This window comes from Squalius cephalus (genome assembly GCF_949319135.1).
Source record: "Squalius cephalus genome assembly, chromosome: 6".
Lineage (NCBI taxonomy): Eukaryota > Metazoa > Chordata > Actinopteri > Cypriniformes > Leuciscidae > Squalius > Squalius cephalus.
Genome location: NC_137127.1, coordinates 1,509,759 through 1,530,112, shown reverse-complemented (window position 1 = coordinate 1,530,112; position 20,354 = coordinate 1,509,759). Strand labels below are relative to the sequence as shown.

Genomic DNA, 20,354 nt, shown 5'->3' with positions numbered 1-20,354 from the left:
ATTGTTAGCCAACTACGGTTCAACGAGTCGGTGTTTCCCGAAACCATCGTTATAACCAGAGCCCGTCTGCGGAGAGCCTGGCCACTCCCTATTAAGTCCTATTGTACCGAATGTTGGTTGTAGTTCCACCAGAGCTCCACTGGGGGCGATCGCCCATGAGTGCAAGATGAATGGGAGTCTATGGAGCTAGACGGATAAATGTGTCTCTTTCACCCGATTGCCGTTGAGAAATCTCAGATTTGATTGTAGGTTTTGCAAGTTCATCATGGGTTATAGGCCGAAAGTTGAATGAACGAGTACTTATGTCCTTTCGATTTCTTACAGGTTGAGTTGTTGTTGCCCATAACACGCTAGCATTCTGCTAATGAACGCTGATTGGTCAGTGAAGGACTGATTACGACCAGAGATACCGCTTGATGGCATCGTGTGTGTGTGTGTGTATTTTCGGTCTTTTTAAACAACAGAACAAAAACTCTTCTAGCACGTGTGTTTACCTGTGTCAGCTGTGTTGTCGATGCCTCGAGAGAAAAGAAAGTGACTGAAGGATTGGCGTAAAGCAGTGTCTCTGGTCGTACGATGTGTGTGACGTCATTGACATTTTAAAAGACTTTTTAAAGCAAATAAGTGACTCTAAAAAATCTAACACCCAGCAGTGTGTAATTTCTTTGCATCTCCTTTCGAATACAACATTCAAATTACTAGACAAAAAATTATATCCTGAGGAAAGTGGATTTTGAGGGGTATAGCGCCATAGACCTCCATTCATCCTGCACTCGTCCTGTGAGCGCCCCCATGTGGAGCCAGAGTGGAACTGACACCAGTTCAGAAGCCGGAAGTTCACTGAGAGTGGAACTTCTCGCCTTACTACAGTAGCACCTCAATGCAGTACACAAGATCCGAGGGGAGGAGTCGGATCTTATATAAGGGGTGGAGATTGGAAGGTTTAGGGGTGGAGATGGGTAGGTTTAGGGGTGGGTGTAGGGATCAGGGGGTGGAGATTGGTAGGTTTAGGGGTGGAGATGGGTAGGTTTAGGGGTGGGTGTAGGGATCAGGGGGTGGAGATTGGTAGGTTTAGGGGTGGAGATGGGTAGGTTTAGGGGTGGAGATGGGTAGGTTTAGGGGTGGAGATGGGTAGGTTTAGGGGTGGGTGTAGGGATCAGGGGGTGGAGATTGGTAGGTTTAGGGGTGGAGATGGGTAGGTTTAGGGGTGGGTGTAGGGATCAGGGGGTGGAGATTGGTAGGTTTAGGGGTGGAGATGGGTAGGTTTAGGGGTGGAGATGGGTAGGTTTAGGGGTGGAGATGGGTAGGTTTAGGGGTGGAGATGGGTAGGTTTAGGGGTGGAGATGGGTAGGTTTAGGGGTGGGTGTAGGGATCAGGGGGTGGAGATTGGTAGGTTTAGGTATGTAAGGTGGGAGGAGTTGGATTTTATCCGACTCCTCCCCCCGGATTTTATGCTCTGCAGTGAGGACCATCTCCCTTATTAGACATTCTCTGATTATAAAGAACATTCGCAAACAGCATCGCAGAGTTGGAGCGACAGATCTCGACCTGTGGTTAGAAGAACAGTTAGAAGAAGAGTCTCAAATCCTGATCTTGAGTCAAATAATCAAGCTGACATTCAGTACAATTTGTTTCATCTAGAACACATACAAATTAAATTTACGTCTTTTAGTTTGTCAAGAGATTTGAAGTGTAGTTTCTGAAGAGTCTATGATTGAATATGGAAATAAAGCAAAATACGTGAGAAAATGAGAATGTCTGTAATTTATAGTAAAACATCTCGCATTAATTCGATCTCAAACAGATTCATTAACAGTAGTTATTACTCCAAGTCCTGCGTGTCATCATTAACCAGCGTGGTTGAACGACCAATTTTCGACAATACGGTTTCGGGAAACAGTCGTGACTATAGTTGATTTCTTCAACGGGTTATGGCGGTGTACGGGAAACACACCTCAGATCGAGTCTGTTTTAACAGGTGTGTATCATGTTGATGTAATGGGTGACCAGGGAATGACCAGTGCATTAAAACACACGTACACGCGTGTCTGGTCAGATGATTGTGTCCGGTCTGGAAGAGGGTTGAAGGCCATAGTGATGTGCTTTCTCTCTGTTCTCAGGACATTGATTGCTCTGTTCCAGCTCTGATTCTCCATGTTTGCTGCAGCTCTTCTTCTGTTTGAACTGGATTAAAAACCAGATTGTGCAGATTCTCTCTCCTGTTTTATTGTGACTGTGTCTAATTGCTTTAAAATGCTTCAGGTTTTGTAGAGCCATAACAGGTTTCCAGCGTCCAATCAGTGGACCATCAGAACAGGTTTTTAACATCAGATTTGGTCTCTTCATTACTGAATATATGGCGACTCCTGAGGGTCAGAGACGAAACTATTCCTGTCAAACAAACAATGTTAAACTCAAGAGATACTGATCCAGGAGTCTCAATCATCTACTTAGGGAATCGTCAAATTTAAGGGCTGTCTCAATCGTAAAATACTTACAGTGTGGACTGAAACGTTTGCTCCCTAAAAAATCCCACAATGCAGCATGAAAATCAGGGAGTATTTATTCTCACTATGTTCCCTTAATAGAATTTTTGAAGTGTGAGTCAGACATAAAAACTCAATACACTGCATGACACATGATTTTTGTTGTTGTTATTCAATCATATTTTAGCATAAATATAAATAATCTGATCCTCAGCTGATTGAGACGCAACCTTTAACGGTCAGGTCACGTGACGCCCGCAGCCATTTTATTAAGTGCACCTGCAAACGTTCACTCCACTTTATTTAAAATTTCTCGACATAAAAGTAGTAGTCACATCAATTAATATAAAAACACAACAAACAAAAAAAGTACCCATGTAAGTGCACATGTAATGCTGCGCCACTTAACGGACTAAATAATGTTCACGTGATGTCAGGCAGATTTTCGGCAAATTGGTTTGCACTCTTTCAGCTGTTTTCATTAACCGTGATGAAACACACATTATTTTATATGACGCCGAGGGAGAGTTTAAGCCACTACCAGTCGAAGAATGAGCTACAAATAGGTAGGAATATACTTTATTTACATGTGTGTGGTGCAGGGCCGGATTCAGCCAGCCCCACTAGGGGGTGCAGGTAGAATATCAGGGGGGGCAAGTCATTTTTGGGGTGTCAAATCCCCCCAAACCCCTAAAATGCATAGAAATCTATACTAACTATACTATCATCATATCAGTTCATCTATTCATATATCTAAGGGCTAGGCGATAAAACGATAACGATATCTATCGCGAAATAACATTTTCTCGATAGAAATATGACACTATTGCATAGAAGTCATTTGTCCAATTTTTTTAAAATAGACATAAGAATAGCCAATCAGAATTTAGTAGCGCTGTGCCGAACCAATCATTGTGGGAACAGAGCCATGTTCCCAGACTTCCCACTGTTACCTACAGCACTTGTGAATTAGCAAGCGGTACACATGTGGATGTCTGGGCTGCAGGAGCCGACCGGGCAGCGGAGAACATTAATGTTCCGTCTGATGAAAAATTTACCGAGAACTCCAGCGTTATACCATAAGAGGGAAAAAAAAACAAAGAGATTTAAACATTAAAATAAAATAAGCCTTCACACACAGAATATAACCTAGCAGTCCCCCCCCCCCCCCCCACCCCCCACCCCCCACCCCCCACACACACACACACACCTGATTCTGGTCTGATTCTAAACAAAATAATTAACATCTGGCTTGACACTGCTAATAGCTTAGCATTTCATTTAGTTTATGTTGTCTTTGAAAGCTGCTCTAATTTGCACCAAGGATTTAAACAAAAATGTATCTATATTCTGTTTGATTTTTTGTTTTAAAAAAACAATTATTCTGATAATTTGTTGTTAGTTCCTAGCTAATTCATTTCATATTGACAATATTATCTTTTGAAACTTGAAAACCTTCACTTTTTGTTTAGTTTGTAATATGTGTAACTTTTTTTTCAGTTATCTGAAAAAGTTGTGCTGTGAGGCAATAAATGAAGGGAAATTAAATTACAAGTGTCGACCACACTTTGTCGCTCCTTCTCAACAATCTCTCAGCACTCAGAATAAAGCTTTGAAAGTTGTCATGTTCCTTCAGTACGTCTGTCATGTTTAAAATCGGCGCATACTCGACTCGTCACTCGGTGCAAATTACAAGAGAAAGCGATAGAGAGATATGGAGGGAATGAGAACACGCTTACAGAAAGAGTAACCAAATAATTTCAGTGACTGACGGCGAAGGACACTCAAAACAGGAGCTGAGCTCAGCTGACGACAGTGTGTCTGCGTGCTCCGCTCTGCAGTGACTGACTGAGACGTGAAGCTCTGAAGCTCAGCAGGTTCACCACAAGCCGGTGAAGCGACTGGCCACGCCCTCCCTATGCATCTACCAATCAGTAGCTACTTTGAATAAGGGGGATAGAGAGCAGAGAGCGCTCACTGACCATTTTTCTTGAAATATTTTTTAAATTTGGGATCTTTGCATGCCATCACGTTTGGGGGGGCAGTCACGGCATTTGGGGGGGCATTGCCCCTCCTTGCCCATGCCTATATCCGGCCCTGGTGTGGTGTTAGAAAATTATCTTGATTTTGCGCGCCAAAGCCGTGCAACATGGTCACGTGGTGGAAAAATAATTGTCCTCAGAAATTAAAATGGAATAAAACTATTCTCATAACCTCAGAATATGTGAGAGTTTTAGTCTGGAAAGTGTGTAGATGATGCTAACTAAAGCCCAAATCAGAAATCAGGCTTTTGTAAATAATAATAACATAAGAAGTCGAAATGACATGGACCTAATAATGTTTATGAGAGGAAAAAACTAAATAGTTATAATTTCACTTTTGTTTATTTCATAATTACTTTATATGTCATAACTTCGACTTTTTATGTCGTAATTTACTGATTCTCCATCATTCTCAGAACTTCTGTCATTAACATTAAAAAGCTTGGAAATTTAGCCTTTACTGAAAACAATCAGTCAATCGGGGGGAAATTGGGGTAAGGGGCTTTTTATTTTCACATGATGGATGTTGGACCCAATTATGAGTTTCTTAAAGATATCTTTTTTTATTACGCCTATCTATATTTCTGTTATCGACTGCTAGAACTGAAAGAAATGTCAAATGTTCTGTGGTTTTCATGTGGAAACGAGTCGAGTGACTCAGTCCTGGTGAACCTCGAGGTGGCGCTCGTGCACAGCGAGAGAGAGAGAGAGAATGACACGTGATGTTCAATCTGATTTTTGTATGAAGTTGTTCAGCTGTAGTTTTTATAGATTGTATTTTTCTCTTGTAACAGCATCACTCAGAAGGAGATTTGTTGGACATTTTTAACTCCTTTTTTTTTTTCTTTTTTTTTTTTTTACCGTATTTAACTCTTTAATAACTCGTTTGTCTTTTCTTGGTTTAAGTTCCTAAACCTTCTCTGTGACTTCACACATTGGGTTTGTGCATGTTTTCTATAATGTTGTGATCATGGCTACAATACAACCTTGTTTCATTTTAATTAAAAGTTAGGCCTACATTTAGGAGAAATCCCATGTAAATTCATGTGAACTTTGTGTATGTTAAAGTTTAACACTTTACCACAAAAACAAGGTAAACATTGGACATTGAGTATTTTATATCTTGAGTGGTATTATTATTATTATTATTATTATTATTATTATTTTCAATATGGCTTTTATTCTAGATTCATGTTTAGCACAGTTGTGTTTTTCTATTTCAGTTTCATGAACTTCATGACCACAGATTGTGAAACCCCATAAGGGAACCATAACAGTAAATCCATATGACTCCATAATCGATCCGCTTTGTGCAAGGAACACAATCTTAGCTTCAGCTTTTGTCCTCCAGTGACGCTCTAGAAACTTCAGTTCCAAAGGCTTTTCGATGTCAAACCTGGGACTGAATTCAGGAAGAATTCTCAAAACAAACACACAAAAAATTCTTATTTTATTGCATTTTCTAGCTTAAAGTTAAAGAGTATTTTGTATTCCTGCAAGGCAAGTTTATTTATATAGCACATTTCATACACTATGGCAATTCAAAGTGCTTTACATAGAAAAGAATAAAAATAATCACAAAATAAAAGCAAGGAAAATTAAAACAGTTATTCAAAATGCTTTACATAGAAAGGAATTGAAATTTCACACTATGGCAATTCAAAGTGCTTTGCATAGAAAATAAGTACAAAATAAAAGCAAGGGAAATTAAAACGGTTATAAAAGGATTGAATTAGAGTAAAATGAATTAAAGTAGTAAAAAGATGATACATAGGCTAGATTAAACTTCTCATCTGGCAAAACCGGTGTATCTTTGGCGTCTTTCAGTTTCCCCAATGAAGTGGTTTATGTTTCTCTCTTCCCCAATCCTCAGAGCCATTCCAGTTCAGTTCAGAGTCAAATAGAAGAATACAGTCAGTCGGACGTACAATGTTTTTATATAAAAGTACTTTTTTAGAAGATAAAACTGAAGAATTAAAATTCTTTAAAAGATTATTCTTAACTATCGTAAATCACTATTTAGTTAGTATAATAACTTATAACTTAAGTCCCCCGTAGTCAATCATTGTATCCCCTAAAACTCCAAAATTACATATTTAAAAATGTCTTCATGCCTTAAAATATCTTGAATGTAACTCGACACCCTTGCCTCATTTAGTATGTATGGTTCTATTAATATGCAAATGAGCCCCGCCTCCACTCACTCACTCAGCTCAGAGATCCACTGGTTGACGATCACACGTTGATCTGATTGGTTACAAGGTAGTTTGTGACGTCAGAAACACCAGTGATTTCAAAGCGTGTTTTTGAGACTGTCTTTGGTTCACTGCAGTTTTAAGGAGGAAATACTCAGCAATGCTGTCGACTTATGAACTTACACATGCTTTGTCTTAAAGCAGATTAAAAACACCACATAGACACATAAACAACATTAAAAGCTGGATTTACACCACAGGGGGACTTTAACTCTTGTGCTGAGAATCCTTCTACTTTGGTGTTCCTGTCTGCACAAACCGAAACAAATGCAAAAGTGATCTTGAAACTGAAAGTGATGTGCTTGCAGGAACAGCGAATCTGAAGAGTCTCGGCGCGAGGAATAATCCATTATTTATCAGCTTTAATATATCAGTTTAATATATCTCATGCACAACACAACTTCAACATTAATTAGGTAAAAAAAGAGATTGTATCCTACTAGCAGCAGATACAGTGATGGCTGTCAAAAAAAGAGGGAGGAGTTGACTAATCAGTGACACACACACACACACTCACACCAACACACACACCAACACACAAACACTCACTCACACACACACACACACACACACACACACACACTCACTCTCTCTCACACACACACACTCACACACACACACACACAAACACACACACCAACACACACGCTCACACACACACACTGAATTCTAATTGTTCATAGAATTCTAAATGTTGATTGCTCTGCTTTATTGTTCTGTATGTACATCTGTGATGATTCACGGCAAACATCAGAAATGCTTTGGCAATACAGTGAAACAACTGTCATGCCAATAAAGCAGAGTTAGAACTGAACTGAATATATCGTGCGTCTCTAGTCTCTGTAGAACAGAACTCAGCACACAATCACAGGAACTACAGCTGGGCATTACTGTCAGTAAATGTTGTGTGTCTGCGGTCAAACTGAACCGCAGCTTTTAAAAAAAGGAAACACATTGTGACAAGCGTTCTCTGGAAACCCAGCAGATGTTGCATCACTGTAAGAGTTCAGTGTGTTTAGACCCGCATCAGTGAAGAGAGACTCAGATGTTTAGTCACTTCCTGTGTGATGTGTGACGAAAATGAAGACTATCATTCAAAGTTCAGCTTTAGGAGGGGAAGAAATAGGGCAGGATAAGGAGACTGAGAGAAATAGAAAGATGAAGATGAGGAGAGAGCAGGTATTGACAAGGTTTTAAATTGATAAATTTCTTATCAATTTTTTTGGCCTTCAAAAGCCCTAAAGTGCACATGCACTCTAAAAACTGCTGGGTTGTGTTAACCCAATGTTGGGTCAAATATGGGCTAACCCAACGTTGGGTTAAAAAATGCAATTTAAAAATGGACAAATTGCATTGGTTACATTAAAAATGTAAACCAATGGCTGGGTTTGTCCATTTTTAAATTGAATTTTTAACCCAACGTTGGGTTAGTCCATATTTGACCCAACGTTGGGTTAACACAACCCAGCATTTTTTAGAGTGTATGTAGGTCAGAGAAAGCCAAATTGTCTCGGACCCCGAACCCTCCTAACTACCCTATGTAACTACCTCACATTTGAGTCCGTTTTGGACTTCCCATTTTTATGTTTAAATTTACATTGTTAAAAAAAGGTTGTGTTCCATATTGCGGTGATACTTGGTGGCACAGTGACACTCTTGTCCCATAAAGTATTGCTATACCACCATACTCAATATGTTGTCCCACGGTGAGTAATTTCCCCTGTTGCACCTACACAAAATCTGAGGGTTCCCCCGCCTGCCAAATCCCACTTTAACCACTGACCACAACCAAGAGGAACGTTTGAGCTTTACACAAGTCTTTATTCAGAGGCCTTTGACAGAAGCACTGATCATCATCACCATCATCATCATCATCATCGCCACATGTGAAGACATTCATTCCAGTGGAAGTTCTGTTTCCAGTTCCGTGACCTTTGAGTCTGGGTGTGTTTGACCTTCAGTTCCTCAGTGCTCATGTGCAGTGACTCTGGTTTACAGGTTTCTCCAGTTATCGAGAACATTTCAAATGAAGAAGTTCACAGTGCAATACAAATATAAATATATCTCAGGAAGTACACAAGAGAGGAAAAATAGACATTTGTGGCAAATTTACATGATTCTATATACAGTATATAAACCAAGTTAGTCACATCACAGTGGTTATTATTAATACATTCATATCTTTCACTCAAAATAAATATGTCTTTCAGTCGCATCACTCCATACAAACACAGTCGAGACATCAGTGTATGATTGAGCTTATGGTCACGTTACACACTGATCACCTGACTAAAGTAATTCAACAAGTATTTAAACACTTTACAATCAAAACATCTAATCGAGTGATTAAGACGTGTGACGCTAGTTGTGTGTCAATCTTAAACACTTTCTTTACAAAAACCGAGAGTTGAATTGATATTTCATAATGTATGACATTTAGACATTAGGAAATAATAAAAACTTTAAACTGCTGTCGATCTCTGAATGATCCAATCAAATCCCCTATAGTTTTATCTATATTTAATCATCTTAAATTATAAATTGGTAGTCTTAACTCAATAAATAACAATGCTACACATGGAGTCAAACGTTCAGACACGTGATTGTTGATAAACTGAATGAACACAACTGGAATTCTGGGAATGATGTGATCAAAACATGATACTCATGAAAACTAATATTTGAGCTTCTTTGTCTAGTTCTGAAAAGCTCAGTTATTTTTATTCATTTAATTTTAGTCATTTTAGTAACTCATTTAGATAAAAAGGGTTCTTAAGATCAAGAGGAACACAAATTGAGTGTCTGAATGTTTGACTGGTAGATCACATGACTGAAACACTGCTGATCATAAACATAACAACAATAATCTCTCCACATCCTGTAAAAAATGATGTGGAATCATAAGATCCGAACGGATCCTCTCCCACATCAACCTCGTGTGTTCCCATACTCTTATGACTAGGGCTGGGTATTGACACACATTTCACAATTCGATTTGACTCAATATTGATTATTTTGGATATCTGGTACAATACATGGCAAATTTTCTCAAGGAAAACAAATCTCTTCTCACTAATGCTGTAAACTATGGGAGTAGTTACAAACACTTAAATTACACTTTTATTTATTTTTATAATAATAAAGTTATATGAAATGTAAATATTTATTGGCTGTCATAAAAACTTGCCAGATTTATTCAAACATGCATTAAAAATTGAAGAACATTAAAAGTATAATGAATATGTAATATGTAATTTAGCAGAATGCTCCTCTCTAGAGTTAATATTTCTCTCTGACTGACGAGTTTATGGTCACATGGTTTTTCTGAGGTAAATGTGACGTCACATGACATTGTTTACAAGCTGATTTACTGACGTCTTTCCACGGTTGAAACACTGATTGAGCGACTCCATGTCACATGATACGGACTTCGATAAGTTGTGCTCTATCTTTAACACACTTTCAGAAGCTCACTCATGTTTATCTCGCGCTGTAACTGGTGTTATTAAGGCGGAGGAGAAGGTCATGTGCTTCTCTTGAGCTGAGCCAGAGCGATCTCACGCCACAGCGACAAAACGCTATTTATGATTATGAATTTCGTAAGAAAATGGACATGATTTGAAATCTGAGACTTTGTTTCATATCATTAATAACAAAGCACAAAGATTACTGTGAGTTATTGGATGGGATGTGCTACAGTGTTCCATTCATTCATCAGCTGAAAACAGGACGACTAATCGATTATTGGGATTTAAGAATCGATATCGGTTCGTAAAAATGAGAATCGATTAAAATCGAGAAGTCAATATTTTTTTTTACCCAGCCCTACTTATGACTGATGATCAACTTGACTCTTATGATATTGCACATTTCATATACTGTATATGTTGGAGTATTTACCCTGTTTACTTACAAAAGTCCAGGTCACATGAGTGATTCATCAGTGCAAATTATTTTAAATACAAAAATATTAAAAAATCTTTCATCACAACAATGTAAGAACAGTAAAAGCTCTGGCAATAATATTCAATCAAATTCATATTATTATTAATTTCCCAGCTGAACAATGGCACTTGTCTTTCAGGATCCGAGTTCTTGCGTCACTGATCACTGTATTCCTGTTCCTCAGCTTTTGAAACTCTATTGTATAAAGCGCTTTAGAAATGAAGGTGAGCCGATCTGACAGGAACTTCAGGCTGAGATAATACTGTCAAAGGTGTAAAACAGGAAGTGACATCACCATGAGCAGAAGTAACGCCACAGGAGTGAGGCGGTGAGCGCTTGAGCGGCTCATGCGCAGCTGGTATTGAGCGACGGTCCTGTTATAGACGTCCTCTGAAGACACACACCTGTACCAGCCTTCGTGAGTCTCGTTCATGCGCTCGATGAGATACAAGCAGCCCCGATCCGAAGCAACACACTCCTCGCGCGCGCTCCCGTGCTGCCAGTGGTACGTGGCGTGATGTGATGTCATCGGGCAGAGCAGGAAGTGTCTAGAGGACTCCGGGACACGAACCACTGCTGTCTCGCCACTTGATTCAGTCCTTGAAGGCTCGGCTGAAGGCATCTCTGTGGAGCAGACGTCATGTGATTTAGCTTTGTTGAATTGACATAAATTCTGAAAACATTTCATTCTTTTACAAAAACCTTTGAGCTGGCAATCTAGATAGAAAATCCCAGAATGCACCACAGGTTCAGAGATCATAATTCTGAGATGATGAATGAAGCTTGTTGATTATAAATATAGTTCATTTAATACCATACGCAGAAATAGTTTTACTAAATGTTTTATTTGACTCATTATTGTGGTGTGAATGCAGGATTTCCCAAATCTAGTTTTTGATTAATCGTTTTATAAAATGTGGTCGATTCCAACACTATTGTTCACACACACGTCTCTATTGTTAATCATAATATGTGAACACAATGAAAAACTACCTGGCTTTATCCAATACTCAGATTTCGTTTTTTAAAATATATGCAAATTAGCGCATATTTAATTAGATATGGCCTAATTTGCATATTTAAACATTAAATTACAGAAAACTTGTAATACATTTTTTTCTCATCTTAATGTAGGTAATCAACTGGGAAAGTTTCAACAAGTTACAAACTTTAGTGTCTCGCCTTAAAGAGACAGCAGCCTAATATTCCTGAACTACAAAAGACAGAAGTTTTTGTAACTTCAATAAGGATTAACCTTTATTTAATTTGTACAGTGAAGATTATATACAGTGTTATTTTACATGTGATTTACTTTATTCAGATTCTGAAAACCACAGTTAGATCTGCCTGGAGAAACCTTTAAAGCACTGATTATTTCAGTTGTTTATTTGTGCTATTGCTTGTAGTTTAATTATTTGTTCTTTTTTTTTATGAATGACTTTGTTTTTTAATAATCTTTGCTGTGGCATTGAAATTGGAATCGAGAATCATTCAATTTCGCTGGTATCTAAAATTCTGGGTGTCATAATCTTATTACAATACAAGGATACATTATTTTATTCATTCATATTTTTTTTTTTGTGGCGGGGGTGAAAATAGACTCGGATTGAGATCTTGTGAATCGGATCATCTGAATCGATCCCCAGCCCGAATGATGATTAGCATAAAACATTGGTTTAGCTGTGATGTAGACCACAGTCACGACCATCAACAACTCATAATCACCACCACAAATGTCATTACAGGGAAAATCACACGGGGAAAATCCCAGAGCCAGACTTACTGCAGTTGTGGGGGTCTTTGGCACGGCCTCTGTGGACACAAAACAAGACACATCACTGATACTTTCCATAAAAATGGTATTTCCATAGATTTTAATGATGCAGTGTTTCAGTTGTGTGTGTGGGGGTGTGTGTGTGTGGGTGGGGGAGTTGTGTTTCAGTGGTAGAAAAATGGAAATGAGAGTAAATATATTAAAATATGTATTATGTGATTGAGTAGGTGGAGCGATGCAAACAGGTTAAGAGTTTTTTCAGTGGTTGTAGTGTGGTTTCAGAATGATTCAGCGTCAGGCATCATTTTCACTAGTGCTCATAATGATGTGAACAAACCTCAAACACTAAGTATGAAACTTGAGTGTGTAATTTATTCTGCAGATCAGAGAAACCAGTATGAATCCACCGCACGAACCACCAGAACGCTCATTACATGTCTTTCAATATATCATTGGACTACTATGAGTTTTATTAACACGGCTTTAAGTTTGTGGCTCATGCTAGAAATACATGTTATCAGAGAGGAAGCAGAAGTGTGGGTCTGTGTGGGTGGGTGTGGGGGCGCGTGTGTGTGTGTGTGTGTGTGTGTGTGTGTGTGTGTGTGTGTGGGTGGGGGGCTTACTTGGCTTTGACGGTGCAGTGCGAACCGTTCCACACACAGTAGGGGTCTCGAGATAGCATGCACTCAATACACTCATCTCCGTACACACCACATGTCTGCAGGTCGATCTGAACAACCTCATTACTGGAACTCACGAACAGACGCTTCTGAGAAATTAAACACCGGATACATTAGTAACGCCAATGATACATTTATGAGATTAAATAGAATGAAGATCCATCATAGATTCTAAAGAACCAAATTAAGAGACTAACAGCTGACCGCTCTTCAGGGATCTCTACTGGGGACGCAACAATACCAACATTTTGGCCGATCACTGATCATTTGTTATATTAGAAAGCCGATAACCGATATAATGGCTGATAAATCTAAATCCAAATTTGATATAATTTTTGAGAGCCTGATTACAAAAACAAAAGTCTCACCATTAAAAGCCACGTCCCACACACACAATTATAATTAATTATTAACAATTATTTTGTTCTCATGATAATTCTATGTAGCCGATATGATAGACTTTAAAATATGAAAGTTTTAAAACTAACTTTAGCTGGAAAATAACTTTATTAAAGAACCGCTATAAAGCCAAAACAATCTCTGTTACCTTAAATTATACAATTATCTCTGTAAAGCTGCTTTGACACAATCTACATTGTTAAAAGCGCTATATAAATGAAGATGACTTGACTTGCACATGTTGCACTGAACCGTATTTTCCTTTTTTGAAGTGATTCCAATCATATTCCAAGCAATTTAAATCCATCATGTTGAACAGTGCGAATATGAAGTGTCAGATGTATCAGCTTTAATACATCGGCCAAATTTTCTTATCAGGCCGATAACGATAAAATAAAAAATGAGCATATATCGGCTGATACCGATATATCGTGCATCCCTAGTATCTACATCTTCAGAGTTATTAAAAGCTAAATAAAACAGCTATATTATATTAACAGTGAGCTCAAAGTAAAGGATGTTCGTACATCATATATATTTATAATCACTAAATATATAATCACACTATATATTAATATAATATATCATATGTATAATAACCTACAATAATCCACTGAATAACATTTTGTTCAAAGCGACTTGCATTGCATTCAAAATATACACTCACCTAAAGGATTATTAGGAACACCATACTAATACTGTGTTTGACCCCCTTTCGCCTTCAGAACTGCCTTAATTCTACGTGGCATTGATTCAACAAGGTGCTGAAAGCATTCTTTAGAAATGTTGGCCCATATTGATAGGATAGCATCTTGCAGTTGATGGAGATTTGTGGGATGCACATCCAGGGCACGAAGCTCCCGTTCCACCACATCCCAAAGATGCTCTATTGGGTTGAGATCTGGTGACTGTGGGGGCCATTTTAGTACAGTGAACTCATTGTCATGTTCAAGAAACCAATTTGAATTGATTCGAGCTTTGTGACATGGTGCATTATCCTGCTGGAAGTAGCCATCAGAGGATGGGTACATGGTGGTCATAAAGGGATGGACATGGTCAGAAACAATGCTCAGGTAGGCCGTGGCATTTAAACGATGCCCAATTGGCACTAAGGGGCCTAAAGTGTGCCAAGAAAACATCCCCCACACCATTACACCACCACCACCAGCCTGCACAGTGGTAACAAGGCATGATGGATCCATGTTCTCATTCTGTTTACGCCAAATTCTGACTCTACCATCTGAATGTCTCAACAGAAATCGAGACTCATCAGACCAGGCAACATTTTTCCAGTTTTCAACTGTCCAATTTTGGTGAGCTCGTGCAAATTGTAGCCTCTTTTTCCTATTTGTAGTGGAGATGAGTGGTACCCGGTGGGGTCTTCTGCTGTTGTAGCCCATCCGCCTCAAGGTTGTGCGTGTTGTGGCTTCACAAATGCTTTGCTGCATACCTCGGTTTTTAACGAGTGGTTATTTCAGTCAAAGTTGCTCTTCTATCAGCTTGAATCAGTCGGCCCATTCTCCTCTGACCTCTAGCATCAACAAGGCATTTTCGCCCACAGGACTGCCGCATACTGGATGTTTTTCCCTTTTCACACCATTCTTTGTAAACCCTAGAAATGGTTGTGCGTGAAAATCCCAGTAACTGAGCAGATTGTGAAATACTCAGACCGGCCCGTCTGGCACCAACAACCATGCCACGCTCAAAATTGCTTAAATCACCTTTCTTTCCCATTCTGACATTCAGTTTGGAGTTCAGGAGATTGTCTTGACCAGGACCACACCCCTAAATGCATTGAAGCAACTGCCATGTGATTGGTTGATTAGATAATTGCATTAATGAGAAATTGAACAGGTGTTCCTAATAATCCTTTAGGTGAGTGTATATTTGATCAGATCATGCGTCCCAAGATGTTTGAGACTGTCATCATTCCCATCTTCTTTTACTTTAGCATGCATTTAGGTGCTTATGTCATCATGTGGAAGTGGATGTTTGTGTGTCGTACCTCAGAAGTGTCCAGAAGCATGCCGGTGATGTGTGTCCTGTGTGGAAACGGCAGATACTCCGCAATCACAAAAAAAGGCTTTTCCAGGACTTTATGGACCCGTCCACTTTCTGTGAGAGAATAAGAACACTTTCAATATAACAACAGGACATTTATCTAACCCGTCTGTCACATGCACATCATACACACATCTCTATATGGGAAACATTCAAGATACCCGACTCCAAATCGGGTTTGATGTTAGATGTTGCTTTTGCATGAAATAGTCGGTTGCATAATTTTCAGGTCACAAGGCCGGAGAGACTGCGGTTACACACACTGGGTCTCATTCATGAAACACGAGCAGAACTAATTTTTGTGTAAATCGTGTGTAAAGTGGTTCTGGCGTAAATTTTCGGATTCATTAAAATGTTCGTATTTTCCAAATGTTAGTTGGTACGAAAGAAATCTACACCTGCTCCCAGCCACAGGTAAATAGTGCGTTTAACATCCCAACGTTTTGCTCATTAATAAGCCTGCATTTTAATTCACCTTAATCGGGTACATATTTACACAGCATTTTGAAAAAATATTATATAGTAATTACTAGGGCTGGGCAAAAAATATCGATTTCTCAATTTTAATCGATTTTCATTTTTACGAAACGATATCGATTCTTAAATCCCAATAATCGATTAGTCGTCCTGTTTTCAGCTGATGAATGAATGGAACATTGTAGCGCATCCCATCCAATAACTCACAATCATCTTTGTGCTTTGTTACTATTGATATGAAACAAAGTCTCAGATTTCAAATTACGTCCATTTTCTTACGAAATTCATAAACATAAATAGCGTTTTGTCGCTGTGGCGTGAGATCGCTCTGGCTCAGCTCTAGAGAAGCACATGACCTTCTCCTCCGCCTTAATAACACCAGTTACAGCGCGAGATAAACATGAATGAGCTTCTGAAAGTGTGTTAAAGGTAGAGCACAACTTATCGAAGTCCGTATCATGTGACATGGAGTCGCTCAATCAGTGTTTCAACCGTGGAAAGACGTCAGTAAACAATGTCATGTAATGTCACATTTACCTCAGAAAAAACATATCCAGTGACCATAAACTCGTTAGTCAGCGAGAAAAATTTACTCTAGAGAGAAGCATTTTGTTAAATATATGCACCATATTACATATTCATTATAATGTTTAATGTTCTTCAATATTTAATGCATGTTTGAATAAATCTGGAAAGATTTTTATGACAGCCTCCATTTAAATGTTTATATAATTTCATATAACTTTATTATTATAAAAATAAATAAGTGTATTTTAAGTGTTTGTATACAAATCAGTTAATTTTTACCTTCAATATTATAGTCGGCTAATGAAGCCTATAGGCTACAACTGACTCCCATAGTTTACAGCATTAGTGAAGAGATGTGTTTTCCTTGAGAAAATTTGCCATGTATTGCACCTGATATCCAAAATAATCGATATTGAATCGAATCGTAATCGAAATCGAATCGAATTGCAAGCTTGTGAATCGAAATCGAATCGAATTGTGAAATTTGTGTCAATACCCAGCCCTAGTAATTACATACGTTTTTTCTTTCTTTTTACTTTTATGAGAGCCAGTAGCATCTGCAAACAGAGCACAAGTCCGCAAGTCACAAGTGTTGCAGTCAAGCTTCATGTCGAACCATTTTCTGTTCACTTCTGGGACTGTTCGATTAACAGATGAAACTCCATTAACTGCATCTGCTGCCAAGCTTCCTTTTTTTAGGACCTGATACGCCACTATGTACACTTGAAAATAAAATGTGGCGTTTTGAATGAACTTCTGATAATAAAACTTCAATTTCTGCATCTGAGAAATTTCTCTTTTTCATTCGCTTTTGAGAAGACATGTTGAAATCCTTCGTTTGGTGTCATAATATGATGCCCATATATAGTTGTCAGTCGGATTTAATGGGCGGGATTTATGGTAATTGAGAATGAGCGTGCACGCGCGTCCCATTTACGACTGATTGGAATTCATTAACACACACACACATTTCACTATCACATCTGACGTTTATGAAGTATTTGTGAATCAGGAGAAGAGTTTTCGGGAAGGTCTCTTACACGCAAATCACTCACATATTTACTCGTATATTTACGAATGTTTCATGAATGAGACCCACTGTGTGGCAAAAACACTGAGCGGCAGTATCTGTTTTCAGCGTGAATGCCGCGAAAACACATCACATCTAAAACGGGCTTTGAGATTCACTGAACAAATAGATTTTACAAGAAATCTGAGGTTTGTTTTTACAGACTGACGAAAGATACAGAACAGAGAAGAGAAGCAAATGAATTCACAGAAACTGGATCCAGGCAGAGAAAGCTGGATTTGCAGTTTCATTGTGTGTCAATATGCTGAATTAGGGGTAAAATCATACCTTATATATTGTATTGTTATATTATTGTATAGACAACTCATCAATTAAATACTTACCAGCGTATAATCTGCATAATTGGATGTTTTTAAATAAACACTGACAAAAACTACACAAGTTTTAAGGCTGGACGATATGATGATATATTTAACATTGATATGAGTGATCACATGTATTTACACCTATACTGTGTTTATATAAAGCGTTCACAGGCAAATTTGCTTTATGTATTTCCCCGGCGTGGAAATCAGGCTCATATAAATGTGAGGAAACACGATTCCTGCTGCATGTTAATATCCATGATCACTGGATCTTTGGGAAGTTGTAAGGAACACTATATCGAGTCCATCCTTTAATTTAAACTGATAATCGTTTGTTTTACACGCGTTCTCGCAGTTTCTCCTATTAAATCCAGTCGCTCAGCAGCTCTTACACCTAGTTAGACAGCTCACTAGGGTTTGAAACTATTAGATTGCATCACTTTGATAAATCATACTACACTCTTTACACACTTATTGTTCATCCAGCCTCAGTCTTCTGACTAACACGACATTATCAATGATTCATTACATTTTTCCAGCAATTACATGCCCAAGCCTTTTCCTGTAGAGCTGGTCATGTAAATGTGAAACTGATATGAGTTTAAATCAACATGAAACTGCATTTACAACCTGTTTATCTGGTCAGGTGACACATGAACAGGATGTTCAACGAGAAGTAAGTCATAAAAATGATCAGTTTGATAGACTAATGACTCATTAGCCAAATCATCTTAGAATCCCCCCGTAGTAAATCATTTAAAACTCATCTTTGATCACTAAAATTACATATTGAAATGTTTTTTCCTTGAAATATATTTCTTCATGCCTTAAAATATCTTGAATGTAGCTTGACACCCTTGCCTCATTTAGTATGCGCGGCTCTATGAATATGCAAATGAGCCCCGCCTCCACTCACTTCACTGCAGTTTTAAGGAGAAAATACTCAGAAATGGTGTCGACTTATGAATTTACAGACTTTTCACTCTTATACCAGTAATTAAAATGACCTGACATTGATTATGAGAATGTCTTCTTAAACAGGCGCACTTCTTCTGAACCATAAAGATATGTTTGTGGGAGTTCTGTATGTGGAAATGATGCGCTTGTACACATTGCTCTGGAATTTTAAGATAAGCTGTGATTAATAAAGAGGAATGCATACTGAAGTTTTATAAATCGCTCATGGGAACATTTCGAAAACTGTTGCACATTCACATTCAGGATCACTATATGCACACCTTTATACTTGAGGACCTTTGGCCGGTTGCATAAACTGCTTAGACTAGTCTTAAAAGTTATTCATCTATTTTTTTATTCTTCAAAACTGGTCCTTATTTTTTAAAGCCAGTTACATAAAAAGGAGATCGGTCTAATTTGAATTGGAAAAGTAAGACTGATTATCTCTTGTCTAACTGCTAGTTGGTCAAACTAGTTCTTAAGACACGGGGCCCTATTTTAACGATCTGAAACACAAGTATCTTTGTGGGCGGGTCTCGGGCGCTGTTGCTATTATACCGGCGGGATAAATGACTCTTGCGCCCGACGCACATCTAAAATGTGTTGGTCTGAAGTCGCTTCATTACTCATAGGTGTGGTTTGGGCGTAACGTGAAATAAACCAATCAGAGCGACATCTCACATTCCCTTTAAGAGCAGGCGCGCTTGTTCCATGGCGGATTGCTATTATAACGGCGGATTTGCCAGGAGCGGTTCACAGTCGAGGAGACCGACGTTCTCGTCAGGGCCGTAAAACACAGAGAAGTGACATTGGGGATGGAGAAACACACCCAGATTAGCTTCGGTTAAACAGGCGTATGATAATTTGGGTAAATGTGTAAGCTAGATTTATGCCTATTCTTCACATCTTCATGGACACCACAATGATTTCCCTCATGTGGAATATTTTTCCTTGTAATAATGTATGGGTTTCTAAAAATGTTGCTGCGTCTGTATGTAGATGAGAGAAGCAAAGTGTGTGTGTGTTGTGCACACGCTACATTATGGCCAAGCATGCGCTCTTAAAATAGCATCTGAACGCGCCGCTGACTTTAGACGAGGTTTCTCCTGGTCAGTGGAGGAATTGTTTTCTGAAACTGCAAAATAGCACCAGGGAACGTTTGCGCCGGAACACGCCTCCTCTTTTCCCTGAACCGCCCCCGGGAGCGCAAGTTCATTCCCTAATTTACCGACGTGCGTCTGTGGAGGGAAGAGTCCGCTGTGCGTTGGGTGAGAAATAGGAATGAAACATGCGTCGCTGTACAAAATCAATTGCGCTGGGTGTGAGATAGGGCCCACGGTCTCACATAGAGTTTA

At 38.7% G+C, this 20,354-nt stretch overlaps 2 protein-coding genes across 2 annotated transcripts in view; one reads left to right on the top strand and one right to left on the bottom strand.

The window, feature by feature from the left end:
- Positions 1–1,371: 1,371 nt before the first annotated feature.
- The window catches only part of LOC307160055 (uncharacterized protein), a 99,586-nt gene continuing 80,603 nt past the window's right edge, over positions 1,372–20,354 (top strand). The window contains exon 1 of the mRNA XM_079873861.1: positions 1,372–3,052. Coding sequence (XP_079729987.1) covers positions 2,917–3,052 — 136 coding nt within the window. The 5' untranslated portion in view covers positions 1,372–2,916. The remainder of the gene's footprint in view (positions 3,053–20,354) is intronic.
- Positions 8,587–20,354, bottom strand: part of LOC307160052 (semaphorin-7A) — a 30,951-nt gene continuing 19,183 nt past the window's right edge. The window contains exons 11-14 of the mRNA XM_079873857.1: positions 15,587–15,696; positions 13,126–13,271; positions 12,512–12,540; positions 8,587–11,352 (exon numbers count right to left, since the gene is read on the bottom strand). Of these exons, the coding sequence (XP_079729983.1) occupies positions 10,994–11,352; positions 12,512–12,540; positions 13,126–13,271; positions 15,587–15,696 (644 nt within the window). The 3' untranslated portion in view covers positions 8,587–10,993. The remainder of the gene's footprint in view (positions 11,353–12,511; positions 12,541–13,125; positions 13,272–15,586; positions 15,697–20,354) is intronic.